The sequence below is a fragment of the Poecilia reticulata genome, linkage group LG20 (genome assembly GCF_000633615.1).
Source record: "Poecilia reticulata strain Guanapo linkage group LG20, Guppy_female_1.0+MT, whole genome shotgun sequence".
Lineage (NCBI taxonomy): Eukaryota > Metazoa > Chordata > Actinopteri > Cyprinodontiformes > Poeciliidae > Poecilia > Poecilia reticulata.
Window position 1 is genome coordinate 17,159,220 of NC_024350.1, and position 24,657 is coordinate 17,183,876.

The 24,657-nt window shown below is 38.5% G+C and overlaps 1 protein-coding gene and 1 long non-coding RNA gene across 4 annotated transcripts in view; one reads left to right on the forward strand and one right to left on the reverse strand.

Moving 5' to 3' along the window:
* LOC103456690 (uncharacterized) overlaps positions 1–17,496 on the forward strand; it is a 65,667-nt gene extending 48,171 nt beyond the window's left edge. For 2 of the 3 annotated variants that reach the window (XR_001776057.1, XR_532291.1), the window contains one exon: positions 563–1,275. This is a non-coding gene — a long non-coding RNA (uncharacterized LOC103456690). Of the gene's footprint in view, positions 1–562; positions 1,276–16,794 lie in introns of those variants that run through there. The other variant, XR_001776059.1, reaches the window with a different exon arrangement.
* LOC103456689 (cadherin-12) overlaps positions 1–24,657 on the reverse strand; it is a 151,306-nt gene that overhangs the window by 39,935 nt on the left and 86,714 nt on the right. The window contains exons 4-6 of the mRNA XM_008396402.2: positions 21,253–21,372; positions 15,093–15,260; positions 10,944–11,131 (exon numbers count right to left, since the gene is read on the reverse strand). Of these exons, the coding sequence (XP_008394624.1) occupies positions 10,944–11,131; positions 15,093–15,260; positions 21,253–21,372 (476 nt within the window). The remainder of the gene's footprint in view (positions 1–10,943; positions 11,132–15,092; positions 15,261–21,252; positions 21,373–24,657) is intronic.

Sequence of the window (24,657 nt, forward strand, 5' to 3'; positions counted from 1 at the left end):
AAATAAGACAAAACTAACGTGAAAGTAACTTCTTAGCAATTATTTCAAGTCAATAATTCCTTAATCTTGATGAAGAAGCACTAGTTCCTCTGGCAAATTATTTCACTTATAAAAAGACATTTCCACATATTGGACTTTTTCATCAATATTAAGGAATTATTTGCTTAGAACAAACTCATATATGTTGACCAAAGTTCACTTGCAAGGTTTTTTTTTTGTTTAAAGTGTACTAATATATTTTAACTGGAAACTAGACAAAAATACTGTGTAAGATTTTGTGTTTTTGCAGTGTACGTTTCTTTGTCATTCCTAAGAGAAAATCAGCAAGCATGCAAATGGACAATGATTTCATCTTTACCTCCACAACCCAAGGTTATCCATCTGAATCTCTGTGTGCAACAACTGCTTCCCATCTGTGTGTTGCCTCATAATGCAGCCGTGTCCTTGAGCATGCGTTTTCATGTTCAGTGCGTCGGTTTGTGCGCTCACATTTGTCTGCACGCTTTCCTGGGAATTCTCTGCAGGATTTACCTATTGTCTCCCATAATCTTGTGTTTTGCAGATGGGATGTGCAAACCCCTTCAATGCCTCCATGCTGCTCTTCCCCCCCTCCACTCCGCCATCCATCCCCTTGTATTGGCAGACTGGGAAGCAGATGATCATCCTTTGAACCCATTACTCAGCCTGATCCTCTTATCATAACCAACCTTCCTGAGTCTCTAATTTGGGGTCTGCCAAACTCCGCTCTGTGCACAATGTGGCTTTCGTTTCTCTCCCGTTGAGCCCTTCTTCTTCTTCTTCTTCTTTTTTCTACCTCATCAATATGTGTGTGAGGGAAGTGAGTCAAAGGAGAGCGAACAGGGATCCTCTGCACACATTTGCGCACCTATCTCAGGGGATATTCCAGCACTCTGAAATAAGTCAAACATGTGGGTGGGTCAGTATTCTGGGAACACAAAAGCTTCATCTTCAGCTACCTGCTACTCACCTTTCCAAGGAATCGCTCATTTTCCCTCCCTGGCTCTGTGTCCTGTAAATATCACATTCCTCCCCTATGGCATATAGCACATGTTCGGTGCATTCCTCTGTGGGGGATGTGGTCAATTAAATGGGCTCGCAATCCCACCCAGTGTGGGGAATACACCACAATGTCTTATTGTTTTAAATGGAAGTATATCAAACGTTGGGAGTGAAACAATGGGAGAAAAAAATCCTTCCACGCCGGGTGTCAGGGGTATACACGATGTAAACAAATAAATGTCTTCATTTGCATCAGAACTGCACACTGTCTCTTTCTGCTGCTCCATTAGTGTCAATGAGAAGGTCACTAAACATGATGTATCATTGTGATGACGAGAACGCGAGGTTCTCCGTTTAGACCGAGGCTTCTCTCGCACTAAGCCGCGAATCAATTACTCACTTCGCTGAATATTTTTGCGGATCAAAGGATCACGCACCTTTTGTGCGCTCATGTGCCGGGGCATGTTCTAAAAATGTAACCGGGTAACGAACACCTCTCTGTCTGATACGTAAGAAGAAGAAGAAAAAAGAAAAGTGAATTTGCATAACCCCCCCAAAGAGCATTTTAGACACTTACATCAGAAAGAGCCCGAAAGGCACAAAAACAGACTGAAGTGCTTTCGTCTCTTACTTCTGCAATCAGTTGAAATATGTGCGTTATACCTGATTAAAACAACAGACAAAAGCCGGGTTTGTCATAACTCCTTTAAAGTATTTTGTTGGCAAAGAAGGTACGGATTTTAATGAGAAACCTACGTTTTTGATCCTCCAGCCTGAAATTTGCATGAAAAGATGTGAAAGAGAGTCTTTAATAGGGAAGTTTGAAGTCTGGATGTTAAAATGAAGAAAGGAAATGAACGATACTTTATGCCACGACAAAAGTTGGCGCTGATTTATATCAATTAGAGTTCAACTTTGTAGGACACCTAATCTACTCCTAACTAACCAAGTGTAGTCTGTGTGCATAAAGAAAGATCAAGAAAAACGTTGAAATATTTACGTCTTGAGGTAAAAAAAAAACAAAACGTTGAAATATTTACGTCTTGAGGTAAAAAAAACAACACATCTACAGAAATATGGAATGGACAAGAACAGTGTTTTTCAATGTTTATGCTGCAACGCCCTGGAGGGCCACAAGGGGGCACTGTGGGGGAAATTTGTTTTTAAATTGAATCCCATAAAATTCACTATTTCAGTTTGTTTTTCAATCATTCTTAAATATAAAATATAAGTCAAAATATTTGATTTAAACATTTCTGATGCTCATTTTCTGATTGGCTGCCAGTCAAATTCCCCAAGCCGCTTAGCTCCTAAAGCTAGCGTAGCAAACAAGAAGTGGAAACGTTTCTGATTAAAAAAAGACCAGAGTTATGAAATAACATAAAACTTGAGGTGATAAGTATAAAATATTACATATAGAGAGGACTGTAATGAAAAATGGAAAAAATCTGTCAAAGTCAGTGTATTTATCTGATAAGATTTTCCAACACAGAACTCGTGGCCATCTGAAGTCAGACGTTATAAGGCAACATTTATGCTAAATGAATGTAATAATTACTGAAAGGTGAATAAAAACATTTTAAAGGTTGATGTTTCTTTACATGTCTTATAATATTTTCTGTGTTTGCACAGCCAGATATTAATGTTCTTTGGGGTCAAAGATATGGAAACGTCCTGGACTAGAATACAGTCAGCAGAAAGTCTGATAAGAAGTTAGAGACAGTGCTGGGAAATAGAAGCATCAGTCGACCTTGATCTGGATGGCAGGATCTTCCTTCCTGTAGTAATCATGAAAAGTTGAGCTCTTTAAAAAAATATCACCTCCACTGTCAAGCAAAGAGCTGGAAACATTACGAATTGAGACTGTTTGTCTGCTGAGTGTTCAAATGAGTTAAAACTTGGAGGAGAACTTCCTTCTTTCAGCCAGGATTCGTAGGACGGGTCATAAAGGAATCTCACAGTATGACAAAGATGCCACACAGCACTAAGGCAATAAAGCAGCAGTCAGTTTTATGTTTTCTCTGTTTTTTCTCTCTCTCTATAGAAGCTGCATCTGGTCTGCCGTTCTGTTTGGCTCTGCTGCCTTACTGCAGGGAAGCATCGGCTGAAATAACGCTGCCAACTAAACGTTTTCTTCTTCTATTAACTTTTTACTTTTTATTAACTCCTGTATCAGTTTTTCTGTTTCTTTGTTGTGAATCTGCTCAGCTTGGCAGATGGCCGCCTGTACCGAGTCAGGCTCTGGTTCTGCTGGAGGTTTCTTCCTGTTAAAGAGGACTTTTTCCTTTCCGCTGTTGCTACATGCAAAGTCAAAGACACAATGCACAATTCCTACTGTAGATATGTCCAGAAGGAGTGAATGCTGCAAGTCAATGATTCAATGCAATCTGCCGGTTTCCTTAGAATCTTTTTAAACTAATTTCAATAATAAACTGATATTAATGCACTGTTTGATATACAGGATCTACTTTAATGTTTGAGTGACTGAATTAAAGTGAATTTTTTTGCTAAAGGTCCTCAAGATGATGTTCAATGTGAATTGGTGCTGTATAAAAAAGACATCCAAGTCGTAGACCAGTTTATCCCATCTTCGAATTCCCAATCTTTAAGAAATCTGTAGAAGAGTCTGAAGCTTTGAGCTGCAATGCAGCATCTAGAAAACCTGGAAATGAGACTTTTTATAAAGAAAAGTGGCAAAAAATGTGTCCTGAAGTGTCAACACTGCTGACAAATACAGGAAGTCTCTTGCTAGCAAAGGTGTCTTGGTTTTCTGGTGATCAAATATTTTTTTCACTTGGTTTTAAGCACATGAGATACATATTTGTTTCTGGATCCTGGTTGGTTTTTCATCTCTACGCAACAGAAACTACTACTACTTTAAATGTTCAATTACTGGAAAAAACTAAATCATAAAAAGTATTTTTGTCTCATTCTGGTGAAAATATCTTACTACACTTGAACTAACACAAAACTAACTTACCAGTATCTTTTTATCATGATGTTGGAGCTTTTTTATAGTGAATAATTCCTTAATATTGATGAAAAAGTTCTAGGTTTAAGTGGAGTAATCTGCGAGTAGAACAAAGCTGTTTGTTATTATTTCACTGAGTTAGTTTTGTCCTATTTCAAGTACGCCAATATATTTGCACTAGAAACTAGACCAAATACACTTGGTAATATTTTGTGCATTCCCTTGGAAACATTAACATTTCTGTAAGGTTTTGGAAATAATGCCACAACTCTGTGATACCAAACTGCAGCCCAAATCCAGGAAGCATTTTCAGCAGATAAAAGAATTAATATCAAGAAGGAAACCCGTCTCATCCTCGCACAAAAGCATTGCTTACAAAACTCTTCACTCACTGACATTTACATTTTATTTCCTTCGCCATATCACACAGATCGTTTGGGGCTTTTGCATTATGCAAACGTGGCATTCCTTTGCCGTTCTTTATTCTTCCGAATCTCAATACCTCTGACAACAAATGGCATTTAAACTCACCACAGGGGTCTGCTGCATCCTGCCAAAGGGAAACGCAGAGAACAGAGCAGGAAGGTATCGGCGAGCGAGGGTCTTATGTTAGCCGAGTCAGACCGTGAGCAACAGCGTCGGCAGGTAAAAGCTTACATTAGGGAAGCTTCCTGTGTGGGCGGCAGTCTCCTCAATATGTGTTGCATGTTTTGCCACAGAAACGGCACATTTTAGGAGAATGAGGTAAAATTTTGCAGTGATGTTGACTGAAAACTGGGAGAAGTACAACAGCAGATTAAGGCCATTGTAGAAAAAAAAATGCAAAAGTTGTACTGAATTTATACCAAAACATCAGAAATTTTTTGATTAATCTCAGAAATTTTCCAGAAAAAACATGGAACATTTCTGAGTTTGAACAGTCAAAATTTGTGAGAAAAAAACTCACTTAATCAAAAAATAAGCCTTTTTTTAATTTAATTTCAAAAGTTTAAAATTTGTGATACAAAATTCAGATGTTGTCTAAAATTTTCTAGACAAAACTTGGAAATTTCTTAGTATCAAAAGCTGAAAAAGTCCAGCTTTTTTCATTTTTCAAACTCAGAAATTTTCAAGCGTTTTCTAGCATTAACCTCAAATTTATTTATTTTTTGGTAGCACATTTTTTACCTTTATGGAACCAAAATTTTCACGTTTTTTTCTCTATAAAATTTCAACATGTCTGAGTTAATTGGTGGAAATGTACTCCTATTCTTTCTTGTTTTGCTTTTGGCCATAATAAACCGTCATATAGAAGTGTACTTGTACTACAGACTCTCATAGCTAAGGCATATAATCTAAGTAAATGAAACAGTTTGTAAGTCGTTAAGCAGAATTAATATTTTTCCTGTGATGCCAAACAAAAGCGAGTTCACCGAGTCTGAATCTCTGAGTAATGACAGGTTTAATTCTGATTATTGTGGCAAAACGGTCACGTAATCAGGCACAGGTTCATTTCCTTTATTCATACCTCGATTAATGCCCCTTTTGTTGATGCTTGCCATTATTCTAAGAGTAGGTGTATCTTGGCCCCTGAAACACTAATGAGACTTTGTTGAGGCTCTTGTTTTATTCTCTTTCCATGCAACTCTCATAAATGCACATTACCCACCCACTGTCATCAAGCTGGAAGCTTTAAGCGCCTAAAGTGAATTAATATCATTATGTCCTCGCCTTCTGCGGCCATGCCTGTGGGGAAAGCAGGATATTAATTTTATTAATGTGTTTGGACATGATTGATCTGCAAGATTTTAACTGTGCACACACCCTAAGGAGATGGGGTCATGCCAGACCAAGGCCACATACACAAGTGAGAAGATACTTTCTTAATGGGCAGACTTTTACGAAGCAGAAAGTTCTGACCACGTTCTGAGAGCCGACATAAAGACTGATGGAGGATTTCACGTCTGTTTTTGCTGCAAAGCAGAACTGAAGTTCAGTACTGACTGATAAAGTCATTTCAAGAGCTCCTAAATTGATATTTTTCTGGGGCTGCACAGTGGTGCAGTTGGTAGAGCTGTTGCCTTGCAGCAAGAAGGTTCTGGGTTCGATTCCCGGCCCCAGTCTTTCTGCATGGAGTTTGCATGTTCTCCCTGTGCATGGTGGGTTTTCTCTGGGTACTCCGGTTTCCTCCCACAATCCAAAAACATGACTGTCAGGTTAATTGGCCTCTCCAAATTGTCCTTAGGTGTGAGTGTGTGTGTGCATGGTTGTGTGTCCTGTGTGTCTCTGTGTTGCCCTGTGACAGACTGGTGACCTGTCCAGGGTGACCCCGCCTCTCGCCCGGAACGTTAGCTGGAGAGGCACCAGCACGTCCTGACCCCACTGAGGGACAAGGGTGAAAGAAAATGGATGGATGGATATTTTTCTGTTTGAACTGATTATACAATATAAAACTTAAATGTTTGCTAAATATATATCATGGTTGCAACATTTTGCAGTCATGATGAATTTACATTAATCCACTTATTAGACATTCAGGCTCAAATATACACATTCATCTGCTAAAATATTTAAATAAAGGTTTTCCAGCAAGTTGCAGATGCTTTGTGTTGCCCTCAACAAACTCATATTTCTTCCAGTCTGCAAACAACAAAGAGCAAAGATCATTAGAACAGCTGTAAGTTCTGGATGTTCCGGCTCTTTTACGTATTTCCTGTTTGGCAAAAAAAAAAAAAAAAAAATTCATGAAGAAGGAAGTTGAACCCAGTGACTTCTGCAGAGGTTTCCATGTCATTTCCTTCAGTGGTTCTTGGTGCGGCGCCCCCACAGGACAGGAGGGGAACAGGGTTTTTAAATGATTTGGTCTGAGGTAGTGCAGTGTGAAAGAGAACTGCAGCAGCTGCAAATGCAACACAATTTGCAACTTTGGTCCCCAATCGAACCAAGTTTCCTGGATAATCAGGTGTGAACTGGAGAATGAGCCCAAAACTAGCATCTTAGTTGTTTTGGAATGGGTCAAACTGGATGCAGTTAAATATTCCTGGATTCACCTGTTCACATGTTATTCTGTGGAATGAAACGTCAAATTTTTCATGGAAAATGTGTGTTTTTTATTATTTTGGAAATATTGGAAAGAAAATGCAGCTTGGGAAGCTGAAATACAATAGATTCACTTCATCTGCCTTGAAACCAAACATTTTAATGCACTCTAAGAAGAATGGAGGTCAAATATTCAGCCAAACGCTGGAAGTTTGTTGACGGCCACAAAAAAGCACAAAAACCTAATTCAGTCAAGTAATTTTACATATAAATACTTTACATATAATTCTTAATCTACTTCTAGTGGACATAAATGATTAAATTAATCCTAAAGTGAAACCATATGCAAACATATTTTCAAAAATAGTAATTGATTTCATGTCAAATCTCCTTACAGTGTAGCTTTGGAGCACATCAGGTCTCATCTCATTGGCTCTAGCACCATATTTCTCCCTCTAATTTTAGTCTTAGGCTCTAATGTCTTTTTTTCTCCATTCACCTCTGGCAGTTGCGGGTCTCCTTCGAAAATGAGATGATATATCTCTGAGGGTTTATCCAGGGAGTAATAAATTTCTCTAATGTATCGCGCTCTTTTATGCCACTTGCCATTTTCTAAAGAGATATTATGACTCTAAAAATGCTTTATGTGGTAAAAGTAGTTGGTATTAAATGAGATACTTTTGAGAGGAGGTCACAGTGCTGTGGGTGTATTAATCCATCGGAACATATGGCAAAGCAAATGAGCCCTGACATGCTAAGTGAATGCTTTAGATAGCGCAGGCGCGCAGAAAGACTTATGTCATCGCTTTGAGATGCTTCACCGCTTGGACAGCAGCAACCCGACATCGAACGAGGTCCAGATCACAGGTTCAGACTCAACATCTGCCTCTACATCTTTTAAAGAAGCAAATTTATATTTTAGGAAAAACAAATGTGAGTCACATTATTAGAAGTCTAACAAATGGGTGAGTCTTTGACTCTGGAAGTGCAGAAAACCAACTTCCCCTTCATGCTCTCTCTCCCTCCCCCTAGTGACTGGGAACTGCTGTTTATTTTTAAACCTCCCTGCTTGTGAGACATTTCTGTATGTGCTTGCATCCCACCTCTTCCATTCCCTGTCAGGTACGGTAGCTCTTCTATTTTTAAAAAAAAGTCTCGCGAGCGGGGCAGGGCTTCCATGCTTCATACTGTATGTTTCTCTTTCTCTGCTGATCTGTCGAAGCACAAAGTTTTTGGACAGGATTTAGACAGCCTCTCACACTTGAAAGAAATGCCAGAGTTCAAATGCAGCATTCAACCACCGGCGGCTCCTCAGAAGTTCAGCGCTTTCCTGAGTGATGACTCTGTGCTGCTCCTCACCAAAAGAGCGTTAAAAAAAAAAAATGCATACAATGTTAAGGATGCAAATAAGTACCTTCCACTCCAGCCAAGGACAAATGGTGTAAAAATAATATATTGCTAATATATAAATGTATTATTATGCTTTTTATATGAATTTTCAGTTAATTTGTTTAGATGTAAAAATACATTTAGCAGGAGGGAGAACACGCTGCTTAATGTCACCAGTTAAACATTTTCTGCAGGTAATTTCCATATAAGGAAGTGGCTCTTGGTTGTTTTTTGGGGCAGTTACTCAGGGTGGCATAGAGGAGAGGGGAGGACACAAGAATCAAATAAAATTTAATTTTCTTTCCGTCAGTTGCATCTCAAACTAGTTTTCTATTGCTTTGTGCTTATAATATGGAGAGTATTTTACATTTAATTCAGTTTCGTTTACTTAGGATCCACATTTAGTTGCCGCTCATCTAACACATCACTCAATTACATCACAAAACAATTAAATAAAAATAAAACCTGCCAGAATACATGTAATTTCAGGTTAGCCATATAATTAACTTTGGTTCAGATCACAACCAGAAACTTACATTATTTGCTGTTTACTAAAATATTGTTTTATACATTGTTAAATATAACAAAAGTTGGCATTAAGTTCCAGAATTGTACTTTTGGAAAAATGCATCTCTTTCTAATAGCATTGATAGTAAAATGAAAATCTGTATTTTGTCTTAACAATTTATTTTGAAATAAAATTACAAGTTTTCTAGTATAAACAATATTCTTGAGAAACACAAGTAGTGAATGGCTTAATTTAGCTTTAATGCAAACTGATCTGTGTGGGACTGAACTGCATTGTAGCCAATATCCCACATTTTTATTGGTCGGCTCAGCAGCTTAAAAAAAGCCACATAAAGAGGGATCCCACCTATTCAGGGTTCAGTATTTACAGATTCACATATTAGTAGATTAGTAATAAATGCATATTAAGGTGTGTTTGGCATTAGATTTAAATTCAGATTTAAGCAATCGGTCCCTAATCTCTGCAAATACCAAGGGTCCACTGCATATCTGACATAAATGCCTAATCCTTTGAAAATGATGCAATTGAAAACTGAAAGCACTGATAACAGAGAAAGTCATCATTTGACCTGACAGGCGTCACATGAGCGGAGCAGAGGCCTGAAATGTTAAGCTTTCAAACCAACAAGGCATTACTGCCTTGTTGGTTTGACAACAAACTGCCATTTGTCACCTCCTTTAATCTAATTCATGTCAGACATGAAACATAATCTAAAACAAATCAGTATATTGGCTTGTGTTTGGTCCCAAAGGTGAAAAACAAGAAACAGTTTGACAGTTCACCTGTAGAGCGACTCTACAGCTCATTTTCCAAGTTGTTCACAGACCAGAAGTTTTATATATACTGTGTGTGTGTGTGTGTGTGTATATATATATATACACGTATTTGTTCTGGCAAGTTCTGGGTCTGCTGCTGAGTCATCTCCTACAGGGACATGCTTGAAAAATCAGCAGAGGGATTATTTAAACCACCACAACTGATTTCTTTCAAAGCAGAAAAGTAATTGTTACTCTGAGCTCACATTATTGCAGGACGGGTCCCACATTATTGCAGGATGGGTCCCACATTGTTGCAGGACAGGTCCCACATTATTGCAGGATTGGTCCCACATTATTGCAGGATGGGTCCCACATTATTGCAGGATGGGTCCCGATCCTCCATCCTACCTCCGACTTATCAATAAGGCACCAATAAACTGAAATTATGCATCGACTTAAAAACAAGAAAGAAAACGCATCACAACATCAAAAGATGTAACAATGGAGTGAGTGAAAGTGGAAGAATTGAGTTCATGTAGTAGGGATGCAAGTTATTGATTATTGAGTTAATCTAACGTTTATTGATTTTACCAATTGACTAACGATTAATCAATAAGCATCCATTTCCCCTTGTATCAAGAGGGCTGACCATCTTTCCATAACATAAAGGGTTGCATTTTACAGAATATGATGAATTTAAAAGAAACATCATTAAATATAAATATTGTCAGCTTTATTAAATACCGTCTGAATAAAGAGAAAATGTTGGTATTCTCAAATTATTAGACAAAATATTTGTCAAATATAACAAAACAGGAATTTCTTAGGTTAGCTCAATGGAAACATAAAATTAAATGAATATAATATACGATATTCTTACTTCCCATGAATAGATATTTACAACTGAAGTACCATCCGTTGCTCTTGAAGTAAAATGTCAAAACTTTGACAGCTCTCAAAATCAACCCTGCTTTTTGGCGTCATGATTTTTATCCACATTTTTACAACTTTTCTGCATCGTCCCCTCTGCTATTGTTTCGTAACATCCTTTCCATCACGCAAAACGTGATGGAGAGTATGGCCCCGCCATCATTGTTTCTGTATCATCTGGCTCCACTTAAGGATGACCAGCGCTGCCCTCTACTGGATGGCACCCAAACTACACCTCTGGAAGAAGGTCTAGGCGTGCATTATTAGTTAATCAGTTGGAACTCATTTAATCAACAATTAATTGTAAGTGGATTAATAGTTGGCGTACCCTTTTGAGAATGATCATCCCCTCTTGGTTGTGCTCATTGGTTGTGATGTCAAACATGGCGCCTCCATCGCCGGGAACGATGGTGTACTCTACTTCGGCGTTCCTCCCGATGTCCAAGTCGTGGGCCTTTATTCTGCCGACAGCGGAGCCCATTGCAGAGGATTCAGGAACTCTCAGGTGGAAGAAACCTGTCCGAGAAAATGAGAGCAGAGACGGGTTTATCACCTGACATCAAAAGGAAACACAGCAAACTCCTCACATCATTACTTCTGTAGTTATTCCCTCACCCTCCAAAGGATGTCAAAAAGTATTTACCCATAAGCAAAGGAGCTGTGATTCTCTCTGTTTGATGTCAAGCCTTTAGTTTTTTTGCATGGTATTATTGGAGTTTCATTGAAACGGCCTGAAACAAACCAGTAAGGTCAAACAAAAATGGCACATCCCAGGTGCTGCGGCATTAAAAAAAAAAAAAAAAATCCATGTTCAGGCAAACAGCTGACTGATTATCGCTTACTCCTGAAGTGGAAGGAAATTAATCATTTCTGTGCCTCACTTCACTCTCTGAGATCTGCTTAAAGATTAGTTTCTGTGTGTGCCAGAAAACTTCTGGGTTGCATTTGACGTCTGACGCCCGAGATCATGAAACGGGCGCGAGTCATTCAGAGTCCATAACTTTATGTACGATCTGAGAAACAACACAACTAAAAACCTCCTCTTTCCTTTCTCTGTTTGGACATTCATGTAGAAATGATTAACTTCAACACATTTGAGACTTTTTTTTACTGAATGAAATTCCACAAGTAATTCAAATTGCTTCCCTCTGAACGGCTGAGCTACTTCCCTTTTTTCTGTCCTCGCACATTTTTAAATTGAATCCAGAAAAATTCCAAACATGTTTCACTTTTGAGATAACAACAACAAAAAACAGCCAAGGGCGCTTCAAGAAAATCTGATTATCTTTCTGTTTGAATTTGATTACTTTGGCCTTATTTGACAAAATAAACTCCAACTCCATCTTGGTGTGAATGCATCATGCAGACAGGATTAAGGAAAAGGATGTTTTTCGCTGGTGGCAAATAAATACAGCCTTTGTAAAACAAGGTTAAAATACACTATTTTTGTTTGTACTTAAAAAATTGTTTAAAATCATTGCCACAACACAAAGTTTTTGCAAAAAAAGGAACGTGCGAAAATCAAATGGAAGCATTTCTCTGGTTGTTTGACTCTAAATTGTGATTTTTGCCACATTTTTCTTAGTATTTAGGCAATTATCAAAGCAATAAATCTCAAAGCAAAGCAGTCATTTTCAGTTTGTATGGTCTGGTTGGTCAAATTTTATCTGTGGATGGTTTCCCATAAAACTGGTTCCGGTGTGTAGTTGACCCAAAAGTTCACTGCATGAAACACTCGAGCAGTCTGAGCACCAACTCATTTCTGGGCCAGATAAAATACCAGCTTCTGCTGTTTCTCAAAAAAAATGTTTAGTAATTCGTCATATCGCAAGGCCTTGTGCTTAATTAGCACCTTTCATATCATTCTAATTAATATCCTTCAATCACACAGAGTGGCATTCACACATGGGGTTTTTTTTCAATATAGTGTTTGGAGGTTTGATTATAGAGTTTTTCTTCTCCGAGCTGATGTTCAAAAATCAACTCCATCTATGAGAATTAGTCTTAATGACAGATACGATAATCTACATTGTCCCTTTAAAATAAAATGAAAGTTATCTACAGCTAACTAGATGCAATCAACATTTTCTTGTGTCTATTCCAGCCTAACCAGATCCTTGTCTTTGTTTGGTGAAGGAAAATAGCCAAAAATGTGACGTTTGTGGTTTATTAGGCCATCATTAAATCAACTTTAACACATTTAAACATCGACAGACCCCTTTATGTTGGTTTTATGATGTGGAATGAAGCTACTTCTGAGTTAGCAAAGCAGCCCAGCCCACCACACTAACACCAACATGTTTGATGGCATCATTTTCTGAAATGCTGTAATAGATATGTGTAAGACACAAGTGAAATTGTTTCATTAGGATTTAAAAGTGTTAAGATACTTCTGGGTTATTAGTGGTTTTTGCTTTGAAACCTGATTGTTAATGCAACTTTTGCCCAGATTCTTCTTCCATCTGTTGTCAGGTGAAGCCTGAGCTGCTCTTTTGGCTTTTCTGTCACCTTCTGGCCCAGTAGTCAATGTGTAAGTAAGGCAATATTTACACATCAGGAAGAATCCAAACCAAATTCTCCATTTTTGCTCGGTACTCCACAAAACTACTGCTGAACTTTAAAATCGATCTGTTTTTACTCCCATAAACACTTTTTGCTACTCAACCTCCTTCTCGTGTGCATGCAGGTCGCTTTTTGGTGGTAAACCGTTAAGTCTCATTGCAGGCGGGTTTAATTAGTTGTAAGAACGACAACGTAAAAATATTGTATTCGAGTAAAAGACTGGAAATGAGCCTGAGAACCTGCTGTGTGAACGTAGCCTTCATGGACGTCTAGCCACTCCTGAGTGCAGAGAGTGATTATTTATTGTATCACACATTTCTGAATATTGGCTCCTAGATGTTATTTATTTCTCTCTTTTAATGTACCTGTTTTTGTCAGACAGCTTCTAGTTAAGTAAAATCACAATTGTCCAGATTTGGCAGTAATCAGGCCGGGATGTGGCCAATAAAATTGAACTCAGCTTTCCAAAAAATGTTATTAGTCACAGTTCATTAGTCAGTTAACAAAAGGGGCAATTACTTTTTTCACACAAGACCAAATTAGTTTGGAGTATTTTCCCTGTCATAAATGAAACGGCTATTTAATAACTAAATTCTCTATTTAGTCTGTGTCCCATATTAAAACTGTGACGCTGTTTGTCAAAGAAAAAAAAGAAAACAGTTAATGCATAAGAGGGCAAATCAGGAATGTCACAGGACAATGCACACAATCTTCAATGGTAATTTTTTTCTTCTCATTCCTTAAAACCTGAATGCCCTTTGTAGCGGTGAGCAGTGGGAGACAAAAGAGGATGGGATGGGGCAGAGGAGCGGGGATGCTTGGCCCCAGCCTCAGTGCTGTGACAGCATTATGGAAATATCATCTTTTCCTAGCAGCCAGAGGAGCTTGACCGTCTGACTGGCTGTATTTACATTCAGGGCAGAGCGCTCAGTGTCACCTCAGCGCGCACAAAGAAGCCGCATCAATACGGAGGAGTATCTTTTGCTTTCTGTTCTTGCTCCCCTGCTGCTTCTATCAAGAATATAATTAGCATACACTTTAATACATGTGCTTCAAAGTATGCGGAGAAGCAGATGTTTTGGTTTGCCTTATGTTATTTTAAACGTTGGCTCTCCGCATGATTTAGTAAACGCTACAATCGAGGTAATCTGGTTTAGCAGCAGCTTACGGGAACAAAAATACAGAGTTTAAACACACCGACTGAATCCCTGACGCTGCAGCAACAAATCTCAAATCTGATCTAAATATAGACGGATGCCCACGAGCGAAATAACATCTACCCTGCGTTATTTTCCAGGAGTTGTAGCTGGAGATGCAATCACAACAAATAAACAGGCCACTGCTTACGACGGAGCATAATGACAAATAATGAAAAGCAATTAGGAAGAGAAGTGATGATGAAAGCCCCCTGCCTTGCTGTAATTGTGGAGTGTTTGTTTTATTCTGAAATCATCTGTGAACCTGGGTAAGGTCACTGTGTTCCTACAAAACTTATGTTCATCGCAAAGTGTCAAAACGTTGTCACATTACAACCAGCAACTCTGGTGTGTTTTTGAGGAAATGTATGTGGCACACTAAACTGAGCATGTTTTCAAGTGGAAGGACGTTTCTAGAAGGTTTTCAAGGTGATTTTTAGAATAAAAGTCTGAACAGTACACATCCCAGTTACCTGCGAAACACTTCATAGAGCCGCTTTTTACTGCAATTCACTTACAGGAACGAGATTTACTTATCAGTGTAACAGCTTCTTTTCTGAGGGATCGCTGCTGTTTGTGGGACGTTTGCTGCGACGAAACGCATGAATCTAGATTATTTCACTTATAACAAGATTTTTCCCCCATGTTATAAGTGAAATAATCTGTCAGTGGAACTCCTGCTTTCTTAATCAATATTAAGGTGTTCAGAGTACACTTACTTTTAGAGAACCTGGGCGGGTTGTCGTTAACGTCGCTGAGCGTAATGTTGACAATGGTGGTGCCAGCCAGTCCTCCCAGTTGCCCGCCCATGTCCTTGGCCTGGATTAATACCTGGTACTCTTCCTTCACTTCTCTGTCCATATTGGGCAAAGCTGTCTTTATAACACCTGGTGTGAGAGCAAGATTTATGAGAGTAGGAGGTAAAAGAGAAGGAAGACAAAGTGGGGGGAAAAAAGAGAAAGGAGGTAGCGGGAAAGAGCGGTTGGGACATAAAAAGAGAAAGAAATGGAGGGTTATACACAAGGCAAGCAGGGAGGCGCTCAATTTACTTCAAAATGCACAATATATGGCCAGCGGAGAAGCTCACTCCTCCGCATAGAGCTGCAGAAGTATGAGGCCGAAAATGGAGGTCACCTTACAAACTGGAAACACTTGACATTCAATACGGAGCTCTGGTGAAGCCACATAATGACTCACTGGAGGATCTGAGACCCTGAGATCAGAGAGGGTTTATACTGCAGATTAATAGTGGGGTCAATGGGAGGTTGGCAGGCTAAAGAGGAGCATGCAGCACAGGTTGGACTCAACTTCCTTTTTCCATTATTCCATTAATTACATGGAGATGCTGTTCCATTTGATCCACAGACCTCTGACACGCTGATTGTTTTGATATTTTTGCCATCGTTCTTTGTGGCACGCACGCAGATTGGTGCATGTCATCGCCCCGGGTTGTCATAGTTTAGGTCCTAATTTATATTTAGTTGTAATTTTTGTTTGTTTAATTCGTTTTTAGTGTGTTTAACCTGAGTTAAAGATGGTTTAGTTTTAGTTTAGTTTTTATTGGTTATAGAAGAAGTTTTAGTTTTTTCATACTTTGTTTCATTTTTAGAATTCAGAAATCTCAAAGTGATGAAGTCTCAACAGAAGATATCATTTTCAAAAATGTATTTAATTATTGTTGAAGAATATGGATGATTGGAAACTACGTGTGTGTGGAGGAATAAAAATCAGCTTCACATCCATTTAACAGGCTAATATTCAGATCCATAAACACAAAAACAAAAGATATTCCATCTGTGATTTCAGTATGTTTTAATTAGTTTTATAAATGCCTAATATAGTTTCAGTTAACTAGTTTTTCCCTCTAGCTAACTGGGATTAGGTAGGGAATAAATGACCGTTTTTATTTATTTCATTTCACGAAACCCTTTTCTCCATTTCAGTTCTTGTTTCGTTAGTTTTAGTTAACTACAACAACTTTGTTCACCTTTTACCTCCCAGCGTTTCTCCCTCCTTTTCTCCTGTGTGTTTGGAGATAGCAGCAGCCCCAGCAGGACAAACATTTGCTTTAACAATTTCATTTTTTTTCACCTACCATCAGTTTGAAATACAATCACAGTAGGCGCTCTGCAAAGCTGTGGGATGAGTAGCGCGATCAGCAACAGATTCCACCTTATCTGGCTGTGTGATATGCATGAACCCATTTCCATATGCATTGAAATGCCCCAGATAGCAGAGGAACAGCAACACAGTCCTGCCGGTGCAAAGTTATTTCAGATTTAGAGCAGTCATGCTCCATATACCACCTCCACCCTGAGCCCTTTTCACCTGCTTTTGACACAATTTATCAACAAATAAGTGAGAGAAATAAATTCTGTCAATGCAGCAGAAACAAATGCTTTTGTTTTATTTTTCTTTTAGGGACCCAAGTTGGAACCATCAGCTGCAGAACGCTGGCTGCCCACAATCAGAGCATCGGAGATTCAGTAATTTCATGGCTTTAACTCCCGTTTTGATGCACTGCAGTGATATAATAGCATTCTGCCATCGCAACTGTACTTGAAAGACGCTGCATATTTATGAAGCTTTGTCTGACAGACATCTGCAGAGTATTTTACATCTTCAGAGTTATTGACATTGCAGATAAAGATGAGGATAAGATCCTCTTTTATGCAGGTTTTCGTTTTGATTCGTTTCTGGGCGTTGACATGGGAGCAGGGGCGGTTCAAGACTGTTTGGTGTCCTGGGCCAACATGCTCCATCCACCGTGAGGCATCATTTAGATCAGACACACATATACGTCTTTTAATATTCTATATGGAAAACAAACATGTGAAAGAAACAAAAACAATGCTGTAAACACTCAACACAAGGCACAAACACACTGTGTACAAAAATGACATAAAACTAAAGTTCATTACACAATCATGTGTAGTTTGTTTGCCTTTTGATCAAGACAAAAATGTCACTGCATAACCGTCAAGAAACATTAAAAATGATTTAAGGCAGTTTACACTATTACACTTCAAGAAACACAAATTAAATTGCACCATTCTAGAAAGTCTTTGTTAAATAATTACCTTTCAAACAAAAAATAAGCTACATATTTAATTGTTTGCCAGTGTGGCAGCTCATGCCGCTCTGGGCAGCTGTCCACTCACCTGTTTTCTTTTTATTATTAAAAATATTCTGGTATTCATCTACAAAATGGCCTTCTGCGTCCTCTACCGAACCCAACAGCTGGATTTCTTTTCTCCAGTATTTGTGATGTTTACATTCAGCTTGACATTATTTCACATGATTAATAATTTAGTTAAGTGCAGAGTGAACTACATACATTACTGCTGCTGAAAGATGCATTCGCTGACATAAGGTTTTGGATTAGGCCACTCTTTTTTCTTTTCTTTTTTTTGCTGTATCTGCATGACAAACTTTAATGCTCCCAGGTAACTGGGAGTTTTCTACGTTTTGTTTCTGTGTCACTTTATATAGTTTCCTTGCAGAACATTACATGTTGTGCACATAGTTCCACCCATACAAAGGGCCAAACCAGATATTTACTCTATATGCAGATTCTAATGTTCATTCTAATTGGCTACTTTAACATCTTTTTGTGAAATCCTGAAATACAGTATTTGTTAACCAAATTATGTGTGCAGATTCAAGATACGTTCAGTGGGTAACACTGAATAGATTTTTTATAATATCTATATTTGTTTCTCTGCTAGTAAACAGAGAAAAGAACATGAATCCCATTATCCATAAAATCCAGATCACTGTAGGAAGAAAAAAGTGTTATTTCATTAACTGGGTAAGGAGATGTTTGGTGGTTTAACACGGATTTGGAAAAACATTTAGCAGTAAAGAAAATGGATACTACATAATGAGGTCCTCGAAAGAATGAGAAGAACGGTTTGTGCTGATACATTGAATGGGCATAAATAATCTGTCTACTAAAGTAACACCCATCACTTTGTAGCAGGAGTTTGATGAGACAAAATCAGCTTTAATCAACCTGGACGGTTTTCTACAGACTGTGACAAAAGTTGGGTTACTCTGCGTTTTTCATGAAGACAGAAACTGGAGCTGTAGTCGTCGAGCAAACAGCAGAAGTAAAAGTTCATGACTGAATGATTAGAATGAAACTGAACAAGTTCCCAGCTGAAAGCTTCTTCTTCCTGAAACAAAATTTCAGCACAACTTGGATTCAAAGTTGCATCCAGGATTTCTGGAACAGTGATATTCAAAAAATGAACTCTAGTTTGTTTGCTTAGAAAGTCTGGTTCATTTGGGGAGGTGTGAACACTCAACTGGGTCTCAGTTCGGTTGAAGTGAACTCTGGCGCAGTTTGAATGCATATGTGAATGCCAAGTGGACCAGAGACAGCTCCAAAAGCGGGAAGTGGACTACAGTGCAAGGCATTCTGGGTAAATACAACCAAAATAAACACGAGAGTCCAGCACTATCTGGAGAAACGGCTGGTGGTCTTTAACCAAAGACAAAAGAGAAATCCCACAACCACTAAAATCTGACACTACTTCATTTTGTTTCCATTTCATGTAGAAGTAAGTTAATGTCTTCTTCAGACGTTTTTGTGTTGTTTCCTTCAGTGGTTCTTGTTGCAGCGCCTCTACAGGCAAGAGTTGCAAATGAACTGAATGCAACATTAAAAGCTTGGCCTAAACTGGATCAAAAGAGCAATGGTGCCATGTTGCTTTCTACAGTATTTGACTAGAAAATCATCAACCTTAATCTTGGCACAGAAAATTATGACTTATTAATTATTGAAAGTCTAATTTTTACCCATAAGTGTGTGTCTACTGTGCCTAATCACATACGGATAGATAACTTTGACATGTTTTCTACTGCAATGGCATAAGATACAGTTTAAGAACCCATTTCCCTAATTATCTCTAAATCCTTCTCCTCAGGCTGAAGTAGATGATCTGCTTAACAGCTGAGACATCTAGGGAATTACTGTGCATTTTAAACAAGTCTGAAAAACACAGTAATAAGCTGTGAATGTTAGTATTAGCATGTTAATTTAGCGTTAGCTTTGTTGTAGCTGATGTTGCAGTATGGAATGGCTTTAGCCAATATGACAGATAGCATCTCTATATTAACATTTTTTATGTACAATATTAATACTGGATGAAAAATCAGGATTTAAGTTTTACGCATTACTAAAACAAGTGAATAGTTACAGTTTCAGGTAATAGACCTAGAAAGAGGTCAGATATTAAAAAGTTTGAAATGTGCAAAGAAAAAACACTTTTGATACTATAATGTGAGATATTATTAATAAAATGTGCCAGAAGTCCATCCATCCATTTTCTTTACACCCTTGTCCCTCAGTGGGGCCGGGAGGGTTGCTGGTGCCCATCTCCAGCTAACGTTCCGGGCGAGAGGCGGGGTCACCTGGACAGGTCGCCAGTCTGTCGCAGGGCAACACAGAGACACACAGGACACATAACCATGCACACACACACTCACACCGAGGGACAATTTGGAGAGGCCAATTAACCTGACAGTCATGTTTTTGGACTGTGGGAGGAAACCAGAGTACCCGGAGAAAACCCACGCATGCAGAAAGACCGGGGCCGGGAATCGAACCCAGAACCTTCTTGCTACAAGGCAACAACTCTACCAACTGCGCCACTGTGCAGCCCGTGCCAGAAGTCCTCTACATGAAATGAAATATTTGTGAGATTGCACATCTGGATATTTTCCAAAGTGTAAGTGTTGGGCTCTATTCCTGTACCAGAACGACATCCCCTGGTGCAGACTCATCATGAACACCTTGACCAGAGTTACACACCTGAGACGGTGAGGAAGAAGCTGCAACTTGGCTGCATCGAGTCTGGACCCGGGGGACAGCATAGCAAACCGTCAAGTTTTACTTGCCTTTCTACTTTTTTTGTAAATGAATCAAAAAGTTAAATTTTTATAGTTATTTGTCATAGTTTTGTTGGGTTTTGATCTCAATTCTTGATACACAGAGCTCTGTTTTTATAAGTTTAGATATTTTAAGCAGTAAAATCAATTTGATTCATCTGCTTGTGTCCTTTCTTGCATTTGGATCCAAGTATCAACCTTCCAGTCCAGTACAGTTTTCCTCCCTGAGACCCCCATAAAGGCCTCGACCCGTTTCTCTAAAAGGAGACGCCTTGTGCAAAATTCACACTTTGTACATCTTTGTACGTCCATTTGGGTTTTACTTATTCTGAAAACAGTCCAAACATAAAAAATAAAAAAAACTCAGATGGGTTTTTGGTGTCTGGAAAACGAACCATTTCAAAAACCTCCGAAATGTAACATCTCAAAGCTGCTGGCACTGCCTGTTACCTAGCAACCCCAGGTAAGTTTCAACATGTTTTATCAGCTGATTTTAGCGCTGACAAATTTTATGGCTGCTGGAAAAGACAAGTGTTTTGTTGCTGACCAGAAACCATTCCCTGCATTCTTTTTGGTTGCAAAGAAGGCTCCACTTTTGCTTTTCAAAGCTATCCGGTTGCATAATTGCGCATCTGTCTTCAGTCATTTAACATGTGAGTGTAAACGTTGACCTTGGGGGGCATATTTAGATTTAAAGTGACAAGACGCCCTAAAGAAGCTCGTTCTAAAAGGAATTCAAAATAGGCAGAACTGATCAGACTAAAATCTCATTATCTAAGAATGACTGTGCAACAAAAATGTAATGACCCTGTTTTGTGTAACTCATACATCTATCCTACTATCTTCACAGAGGCCTAATAGGTCACCTTTAACAATAGAGTAGCTGATCTCACTGTGATAGTTCTTCACAAAAGTCACCTCTAGAATTTAATCATTCAAATTTCTGACACGTACGAGACGTGGGAAGAAAGCTATTTAGCTTACCTGTTTTGGGGTCAACAGAGAAGTATGGCTGACCATGAAGGATGCTATACACAACTCTGGCACTGTTTCCATAGGTTGGGTCATCCGCGTCTGTGGCTGTTACTTGCGTCACGTAGGTCCCTGCGGAAAAGAGCGGAGGGAAAAATACAAATCGACCTTGAATTAATCCGTTTCCACATGAGACCGGCATCCAGATCCGTTTGAAGTTCATCAGCCTAACAAAGGATCTCACCTGACGCCTAATGAGTGTTGAGTCACTGGTGAGAAAGCTGCAGCTGAAGCTGCTGGAGGGGAACGAGGGACAATATGTAGCGCCCCTGTTGTTTGGTTGCATTTGCATGTTTCTAGCTTTACAAAGCAGCCGTGAAAATGTGATGGGAAAAAGTTGTGGTTCAAACACTTCACTGAACAACGCTGCCATTAAGAAAACAAAGAGCAGAGTCAGGAGCAGCCTTCCAGGCTCCTAAAGCAACACTAATCACTTAGTGGTAAGTGTTTAACTCTACTGCTTTTATATTTTTGTCTGGGGGAAAATAGATGAATTCATAAAGATATTCCCAAAAATGTATCCCAATATTTGCTTCTTTTTTTGGCCACATTGGGTGCTGGGAAAGGTGGGTAGCAACTGGCAACATTTACTTAAACTAGTACTTTTAATACTTGAGTAATATTACTTCTACTCATTTTTGAGTCAGATTTCTGAGTACAGTTTTGAATGACTTCACTGACTGAAGAAAAATGCACCAAACACGACATACAACCTGTTAAAGTGAGACTTGTTTATGCATCATATTTATCATTTTAATGTTATTTTCTGTCTGCTGAATATCTGAAGGTCAAGTGGAGATACAGTAAGGATACAGTATGCACTGTTCTAACGTACCATGCTGTCAAAAGTTTTATATAGTAATTAAAATTATTTGGAAATATTTATATTATTTATTTACCTTCTTTTCTATTATTTCATTCTCAAAAAATGTAGTTTTTTTAATGTAATTACATATTTTGTAACAATGCAATCAGATGTTTCGTTACTTCAGTAGCTTTTTTTTTACCAAATATATCTTTTTGTCTTACTTCAGTCATTTTTCAAAGGATATTTTAAACGTTTACTTGAGTAAAATGATATTAAAGCAGTTCTGTTCTAAGTTCAGTACAGTTTTTGGCAGCTCTAACCCCGTCGGGGTCCTTGTTACGTCAACAATTCATCATTTCATTCGAACGGAGTAGAATTAGCTACCAGATCAGCTTCAACATCCCTAATTGACACAAGCTGTTTCCCACAAGAGCATTTCTGCTAAATTATGCTTGTTTGATGTTTCCGCTGCACCAAATAAAAACTGTTGTTTCTTTGCCAGAAATCCAAAATGGCTTCTCTGATATGATAGTTTCCAGTACTGGAGTTCGACCTGTAATCGTTGGGTTGCCGGTTTGATCCTTCGCTCTCTGACTCTGTAGTTGTGTCCTTGGGCAAGATACTTTGTTTTAAAAAAATTCAGCAAAAATGCACTAAATAATAGATAAATAATTGGTTTGCAGGTCAAATAAATATTTGATCCCTTACAACGGAGATCTTGATGAATAAAAGAGCGTTGACACGTTTTCTATAGTTGGTCAAGAGGATTTGACATGTAAGCTGAGATTTTGACTCCTCTTTACAAAAACACTCTAAATCCTTTAGTTTTCCTGAGTCCTTAACTTAAAGCTACGGCTTTTCTTTGGGTTCAGAAGTTTAACTAGGCCGCTCCATGACCTTAACGCCATGTTTGGCCATTTCTTCTGTCTTCTGTCTTACACAGTTTTTCCTCATTTTCACCTCCGTGCTTAACTAGAAATATTGTTCTTGAGGTTTTATTCTGGATTTCTGGATCTCAATTTTGATGTCACCTGGCCATGTGGCTTTTTTCCCCCAATCTTCCAATGATGCAACGGTCAAAAAATGCAAGTGGAAATTGGCAAACAAGCTTATCAGCAAGTAATATTTGCCTTAAGCTCCCAGAGAAAGAGAAAAAAAAACAATGATTTGAGTCAAGAAGCGAGTTAAGACGACATGCCTCCCAATCTCCTAAAACAACAATGGGTGTATGATTACAATCATGAAGTTTGGTTGATCTGCTTTTTTCAATTTAGCGAAAAACAGTCCTAAACGTTTGCTCAAATTCAACAGATGCAGGTTTTATAGCTCCACAACACAAGCAGATTGCTCAGAACGGCTCCCCCCCATCTGGGCGGTGTAAAAATATACTGGATGAAGACGAAAATTGCAGGATGTGTGGGATGCTTTTTATGATCAAGAGGCACTGACCGGAGGGCTGGCACTTAGCTTGGTCATTTTCTACGCTGCTTGATGCCTAAAGAACTCGCTGTATATTAAATCGTTTTGTTTTTCAGTCTGTGGTGATGTTAACAGCTGAATTAACCCTCCTATTATGTTGCGGGTCAAATTGACCCGTTTCAAAGTTTAAAAATATTTTAAAAATAGTTGCAAGTATTTTTATTGCATGAAACTTTTTCTATTTGTCTTAATAGGTGAACTCTACATATAAATTAAAAATGTATTCATTTTACACATTTGCAGCCCCCCCTGCGTCTACTTGTTACATCGATACTGTTCGGGTCAATTTGACCCCGCAGTCAAGTTAAAGTGCAAAAAAAGATTAAAAATGTCCAATTCTGTTTGTTTCCTTACAGCTATGAGCCTTATTTCACCACACACACACACACACACAAACACACACACACACAACACAACACAACACAACACAACACAACACACACACACCACACACACACGCAGACACACACAAACCCACTTTCTCTCTACTCTCTTTACTTCACAATGAACTGCGAGAAAGCAGGTGTTCATACAACTTTTGACGGGAACCTTTTCTGTTCCCGTGGGTAAACTCCACCCACACTGAGTGGGTAAACTCCACCCACACTGAGTGGACAAACTCCACCCACACTGAGTGGACAAACTCCACCCACACTGAGTGGGTAAACTCCTCCCACACTGAGTGACACTCAGTAGAAGTGGAGGGGAACATAAATACTCTCTGCATGACTCATTTATCTTGATTTTAATTGGCGGGTCAATTTGACCCGGAACAGTTTGTGTGTCTCAAGTTCAATTATAAAGATCACCCTTTGAAAAAAAAAATTAAATGTAATATAAAAAAATTTACCAAAGATCACTTTCAAGGAAATTATTGTTTTTTTGTGTCTAGGTTTTTTTCAGTGGACATAAAAAATGTAAATCCCATTTTTTATGTCCAAATGAGTAATTGAGTAAGTTGTCGTCATTAATCCTTAATTTCTGAGAAATAAAAAACATAATTGCTCAAATTTTGATTGAGATGGTTAGTATTAGAGTTAATAATCAGATAAAGAAATGTTTTGGAGGAA